Source organism: Eretmochelys imbricata, chromosome 1 (genome assembly GCF_965152235.1).
Source record: "Eretmochelys imbricata isolate rEreImb1 chromosome 1, rEreImb1.hap1, whole genome shotgun sequence".
Classification (NCBI taxonomy): domain Eukaryota; kingdom Metazoa; phylum Chordata; order Testudines; family Cheloniidae; genus Eretmochelys; species Eretmochelys imbricata.
Genome location: NC_135572.1, coordinates 91,586,476 through 91,593,392, shown reverse-complemented (window position 1 = coordinate 91,593,392; position 6,917 = coordinate 91,586,476). Strand labels below are relative to the sequence as shown.

The 6,917-nt window shown below is 51.9% G+C and overlaps 1 protein-coding gene across 1 annotated transcript; it reads right to left on the bottom strand.

The window, feature by feature from the left end:
• Positions 1-969: 969 nt before the first annotated feature.
• SLITRK5 (SLIT and NTRK like family member 5) lies at positions 970-6,258 on the bottom strand. The gene is made up of 2 exons (XM_077807031.1): positions 6,060-6,258; positions 970-3,818 (listed from the first exon to the last, which is right to left on the bottom strand). The coding sequence occupies exons 1-2, from the start codon at positions 6,256-6,258 to the stop codon at positions 970-972; spliced, it is 3,048 nt and encodes a 1,015-aa protein (XP_077663157.1).
• Between the last annotated feature and the right edge of the window lie 659 nt (positions 6,259-6,917).

The window sequence follows — 6,917 nt, the reverse complement described above, 5'->3', positions numbered from 1 at the left end:
AACAGTTGCACTGACTACGGCCCCAATCCTCCAAACTTTTGGGCATGTGGCTAACTTTACTTACTCACTGAAATCTATGGGACTACACACCTGAGCAAAGTTGTTCATTTGCCTAAGTGTTTGCAGGATGGGTGCCTATGCCAAGACTACTTTCATGAATAGAGTTACTTGGGTATGTAAGTATTTGCAAGACTGGGCCCTAAAATAGTGAAGGAAAGAGAAATGCTAATGCACATATAAAAATAGGTGCTACAATAAAATATCTGTATAGTTCATCAATAAGTTATTTTCATTAACCAGTTATGGATCATATATCTCTGCCCTCTTTAATGATTTGTCCACATCTCTGGTGATCTTTTTAAAGATTATATATATATATATATATATATATATATATATATATATATATATATATATATATATATGATTTTTAATTCAAAAGTCCAGAAAGCATACAAACACATCCTTTAAAAAAGGAAACCTTGTATTAAATTGGATGTGCAAATCTCTCCTTAAAAGCCATATAGACTCACTCAGAGCTAAAAGGGGAAAACATGCGCTGCACTCTTCAACCAAAGAGAAAATAAAACTAAGCAATGTCTGTCCAACAAAATGAAAGTGACCATGACTTTTGTACTTGTAACCTGCAGAATCTGACCTAAGTAAACCCTCTTTCCCCCCTCCCCAACACACAGACACCCAAACACACAAGGGCAAGTGTTGTGCCCAGTTTACACAATAGATTGTTTCCTACTTGTAAAAATAAAAATGAAACAGCACACCCTTTCAGTATCATTCCCCGAAGCTGAAAATCCTGTGCCAAGGCACTTCACCCTACAACAAAATGAGTTAAAAGGGGGAAGGGGGAGGGGGTCAGCATTTGTGTTTCTTTGTTTTGTGTGTGGTTGTTAAATACAAATACTCTAGAGGAGGAGGAGGAGGAGATGCTGTGGTTGTTGGGGGCGTTTCTCAGAACTGGCTAAATGTGGTCTGTTTTTCCAGCACTTCGAGGTAGTCCGGCTCTGCGTTTAGTTTTGCTTTTAACTCCAGATACTCGTTCCTGTTGGGCTCTACATAGACAGTACTCGGGGGGCTGTAGAGCACCGTCTCCCGGAGCCTGCTGTCCCCCGCCCCGGGGTGCAAGTACTGATGGGGCCGCATAAGGTCATAGTTGGGGGAGTAGGTGTAGGCGGCGGGGAACTTGGGGTAATCGGGGAGATTAGTGCCGGGGGTGCCCAGCGAGGAGGAGGAGTGTTTATCGGGCTCCAAAATGCCCCTGTAAAAGCGATCGGCGTCTTGCACCGGGGAGAGCAGCTCGTCCCGGGGCTCGATGGTGCTGACGCTGTAAGTGGGGCTCCGCAGGGGCTCCCCCTCCCCCGGGGGCGGCGGGGGCGGAGGCCCTTGCTGCAAGTGGTGGTTGCTGTAGGTGACCTTGAGCTCGTGCAGGTCTTTGTAATCCTCGCCCGCGTTGCCCTCCCGGGAGCGGTAGATGGGGTTCTTGCACATGTGGCCCAGCGGGTGCGGGATGTACTCGTACACGTGGCCGGCGGGGGTCTTTACCTTGGGCAGGGCCGGGCCGCCGCCGCCGCCGCCGCGCGGGTGGCGGGGCTGCGGCGGCGCCGGGTGGTGGTGGTGGCCGCTGCCGTAGACGCTGTACTGCATGTTGAAGGAGCTCACGTCGGAGTTGTTGGCGCTGGCCGGGTCGCCCGGGCCCTTCTTCCGCCGCTTCATCACTAGCACGAAGAGCCCCGCCGCCACGAACACCGACATGATGAACACCAGCAGCAGGCTCAGGATCAGCACCGACAGCGGCACCGAGGACGAGGGGGATCCGCCCCCGCCGCCCGAGGGCGCCGCGCCCCCCGCCTCGCCCGTGCTGTTGAGCCGCACGGTGGCGGAGAAAAGGGTGCTCCCGCCCGGCAGCTGGATGGAGGAGGGGGTGGGGGTGGAGACGATGATGTCGGAGTAGTCCGGGCACAGCAGCTCCGACCTGATGGTCCGCATGTCGCTCTGGCCGAACTTCTTGGGGGACTCGCAGATGACCTGGTCCACCAGCACCCCGGTGTTGAGCTGCTCCAGCCACAGCTTCATGCCCACCACGTCGCAGGTGCAATCCCAGGGGTTCTCGTGCAGGTCGATCTGCAGCAGGGATTTCAGCTGGTCCAGCACCCCGCTCACAGGCAGGTAGGAGAAGTGGTTGCTCCTCAGGCTCAGCCGGTAGAGAGTCAGGCCGGAAAAAATGTTGGCGGGCAAAGATCTCAGCAGGTTGTTGTTCAAAAACAAGAGCTGGAGGTTGGGGACTGATTCAAAGGTGCCCGCCTCGATGTCCCGGATGACGTTGTACTGTAGGAAGAGGTACTGCAGGCTCTGCAGCCCGTAGAACAGCTCCGCGCTCAGCCGCTCGATCCGGTTCCCGTTCAGATAGAGTCTTCTCAAATTAGTTAGATCCCCAAAGGCCCGGTCCTGAATGACCGAAATCCGGTTGTTGCCCAGGTGCAACAAATCCAGCCCGGTGGCGTCCAGGAAATCCGCTCTGCGCACCAGGGCGATGTAGTTCTCGGTCAAATACATCTTCTTGGGGTTGTAGGGTTTGGGCTGTAGCTCGGAGATACTTTCGATCTTCCTCTCCTGGCAATTGACATTGAGGCCCAGGTCGGAGATCTGCAGGTTGCAAGTGCAGGCGGTGGGACACTCCAAAGGCACCGGGGATTTGGTCTGGTAGGCGATGCTGGGGCCGTAGTTGCTGTATCCCAGATCTTTGGAGGGCAGGCGGGAGGTGGGGCGCACCCTGGTCTTGTTGGGTTGACGGGTCCCTTTAGGGGGCTTCAAGGGGGATTTGTAAACAGCCGAGGAAGAAGTGGCCACGGAGTTGACCGAGGCTGGGGTAGTGTGGAAATACCCTGTGGTGCTCAAAGGCGTCTGCGGCCGCATTTCATAATCCGAGATGAGTCTCCTAGGACAAAGCTCCTGCTTGGAGACCTCATCCAAGTCTCGGCCGTGCAAGCGGAAAGGGGTTTCACAAACCACGTCCCCCACCAGAGCCGAGTAGGAGATACTGTCTAGCCAATCCTTCAGAGCGATCAACTCGCAAGAACAATTCCAGGGGTTCTCCTCTAGCTGCAGCTCCACCACTTTATCCATGTGCTGCAAAAGGCCCAGGTAGGGCAGCAGCTTCAACCGGTTACCCCTCAAGTCCAGGTGAGTTAAGGGCACAAAACGGAAAAGGTTGTTGGGCAAACTGGAGAGGAGGTTATCATTGAGGATCAGCACCTGCAGCAAATGCAGTTTGCTGAAAGCATTGGGTTCAATAGTGCTGATGTAATTATAATCGACTTGTAGATACTCCAAACTCTCCAGACCAAGGAAAGTGTCGTCCCTTAATAGTTCCAGCTTGTTATTGTTCAGGTGCAGCCTCCTTAAGCCCCGCAGACCATGAAAGGCCCCCGTTTCGATGTCTTGTATGTCATTGCTCCCTAAATGCAAAATCGAAGCCCCAGTGTAATTAACAAACTGGTTTGGGTAGAGTCTGTTTAAAAGGTTCCCAGACAACAAGAGGTGATAAACAGGGAATCTTGGTGGGCTAATCTCGAAAAGGCTGATGATCCCTCTGTTTTCACAGCTCACCGTTAAGATGCTGTCCTTTTCCTCGCAAGGACACGCCTTATCGCAGATTTCCCCATAATACTCGATGCTTTCTGCCCACGACAGGACTAGCGATGTTAAAACAACCGCTATCGTCTGCAGCATCCAGATATGCATTTTTTTGTTGGGGTCCTGTTCCAAAGTTACTGTAGAGCAGCAAGCGTACATTTTAACTCCTGTAAGGGCAAGAAGAGAAAAGAAAACAACTTGATAGCATAAAGATTTAAAATATAAACCAGACACAAAGTTTTCATTTATTTATTTTAGAGTGTGGGGTATGTGGGTGGAGAAGGTTGCTATTAAAAATGAACTGGGCATTTCAAAATTCCAAGTGTTTTAAAAGCTGGATAACACCAGGTCTGGTTGAAAGGATGATGTGCAACTCCTAGTGAGTTAAACGTCTGCTGTATTTTTAAAAGCTAAGGTCACACTGGAAACTGTTCTGTTTCTATTCATATGTGCTACATTTCAGTGTTTCGTCGGATTTTTGTTTTCATGACCAGCCCCATAAATATACATAAAATGGCTGTCAGTTCGGTTTCACGGTTCTAATTTAAAAGAAAAGAAGCACCATTTTATGAGGTTTCCCATCTCAGCCCTGTTACCCACCCCGCTTTCTTCCTTTCAGAACCTCTTTAGCGAACAGCGCACTGTTAAGGTCTTTCCCCACTTTTACAGACACTAGCTGCTACCATGATTATTTTTAACCATTGCTGGAAATGTCCTTGTAGGAAATCCAAAGAAAAACGTGAGATATGTACATTAATTCAACACAAAGAATCCTGTTGGATCCCCCAAATCACCTCTTTCCTAAAACGGTTAATGTCTGTATATATATGCATATTTAAAAACAAAACAAAAAACACATAACTTTTGTGATGGACTTCTCAGGCAATGCAATGAAATACATCCACCGTGTAACTGAATGCACTTACTAGCTCTCTTTAGTAATGTATTCATGTTTTGCATCTTCACTCACATAGGTAATCTCACTCGGATGATATTTATGAACACACGTACAGCGAGCGCGAGAGAGAATTAAAGGGGACATTTGAGCCACTCACCCAAAATTTGTGAAAAAATATATAAAACGTGAAGATCATCTTCGCAGGCTCAGCCATATCTGGCATACGGTTTATTCCCAATGTTTTGTAAAACTAGCCTAATAGAAGTGGAGAGATCTAACTAGGTCTCATGGAAATATGTAATCGCCAACACTTCAAGCATTGGAGATGCTGATTATAAGCAACGATGGCTGTCAGTGCTCTTCATCCTTTAGGGGAGAAGACACCCGAGCTGATTGAAAGCCAACCGGGAAAAAAAAATCCTACCATTGACCTACGTCAGTGATTTAATACCCGAATTTCATCTAGCCGGAAACAAATCCGATTTTCTTTCTCTCTTGCAGTCTGTCTCCTTGCAGCTTTCTCCTACTTTTACTTGTCTAAAAATAATATTAAGAGACAGAATATGCGCATTTCTGTGTGTTTGGGGGTGTGTGTGGGGGAGACTAATAAGTCATTGAAACTGCATTTTCTACGGTCAACCTTCTCAGAGCGTCACTCCTCAAGGCAACACTCGTTTGGAGAAACGCACCCTAAAAATAAGTCTCATTACTGCAAGACATCTCTTGTTCAACGAGTTCAACACTGCAAACCCAGCACTTGCAGCACAGGGAGGGAAGTAGCAGGGAATCGGACGTCTTGGCGAATACATTAGATATATACAATTTCGACCAAACATCTAACGGATCGAAATTACTGAAGACAAACGGCTTCACTGCATCAAAGCAAAAAATCTTTCTAGTTACAGCATTTACCTTGCAAATTCTTTCTCAGCCCGATCAGATCTATTCATCCATTAACCGTCTGATCTTCAAACCAAACCAAAAAAGAAAAAAAGCCACTGCGAAACGTGCCCGGGCAGTACAGTATCAAACTCCCGGCGATTTGCAACTTTAATTCAGTTATGGTTAGTAAAGGAGATAAATACAGTTTCCCCTCCCCCCTTCCTCCTTCAAGAAAACAACGGGGGTGGAGATAAAGAAAATAAAGTTAAATCTGTGCTATACAAGGCTGCCATCCTGCCTGAGAAGCCGGTCTGTGATGGCTGTGCGCCGCTCCCTTGCCAGATCTCAGTGGAGGGTCACAGTTTGCGGGGGGGGTGTACTGCTTTCCCCCAAAGAGTTCAAACCCTAGCTCACCGCACTACGCGGCCGGCTCTAGGCAGCTTTCAGTACCGCCGACAGCAGCAGCCGCCGCCGCCGGACTCCGCCACCTAACTGAGCAGCACCCCGAGCTGGGAGAAATCCTGTTCCAAAGGGGGGAAGGGGAGGAGTTGCGGAGGAGGGGGGGCGATTGGGAAGCCACAAAAAGACACAGACAGGAAGGGGGGGGGGACTCAACCCCAATACTTACTGAGCCTGAAATCTCCAGGGCCCAAGCATTGTTGCAACCCATACAGATGCCTGTTTGGGGTGTGCGCTGCGTGCGAGCCGCCCGGGCGAAGGAGAGCGGCGGCGGCGGCGGGGCTCGCAGGCGGGAAGGTTGGAGAAGGAACGCACGCACACGGCGCCCCCCGCCCAGCCTGCGCCGAGCCCCCGCGGCACACACACATCGAGCGCGGCGGCGGCGGCGGCGGCGCTGCCAAGGGCTGGCTCCCGAAGCTGCTCTCAGCGCTCTGCCCGCGACCAGCGAGTGTGTGTGTGTGTGTGGCGGGGCGGGAGGGGCGAACAAGAGAGAGGGAGTGGGGGGGGGGGGATGGAGAGCGGGGGGCGGGGAACGGAGGAGCGAGGCGGGCAAGTGGAGGGTCCAGAGAGCGGAGCGAGGGGAGGGGAGAAGGGGAGTCAGGAAGGAGAGGAAGGGGGGCGAGGGGCGCACAAAGAGGGAGGGCAGGAGGAAGATGGGGGGGGGGATGTCTCTGCACTGGGGGCTAACGGAGGGACGAAGAGGCTGCTCCCTTGCCGCCTCTCGCTGCCAGGCTGCACACACGGACTCACATGCCGATACAAGAAGCCGCCGCGCCGCGCCTGTCCCCGGCGCGCACTCCCCGCGCTCCCGCTTCCCACGGGGAGGCACAACTTTCTCCCGGCTCCGCAGCCGCTTCCCGCTCAGCCCGCCCAGCCGAGACCCAGCCTCCTGATTTGCTCCCCCGCCTCACACCATTGTCCGCCGGCCGGTCCCCCCCCCACCCCGGCCGGCTGAGACCCAGACTGGCAGGGGCTGGTGCGCGGCGCCGCGCGCCCGGGTTTAAGCTTCCCCTTCTTCTTCTGGCGG

Bases quoted from the DNA above. Each gene is read 5' to 3' on its own strand.
- SLITRK5 (XM_077807031.1), bottom strand. From the start codon at position 6,258: ATGTGTGTGTGCCGCGGGGGCTCGGCGCAGGCTGGGCGGGGGGCGCCG. The intron at 3,819-6,059 runs GTAAGTATTGGG...TTGCCCTTACAG, and splicing joins CCCTGGAGATTTCAGGCTCA to GAGTTAAAATGTACGCTTGC.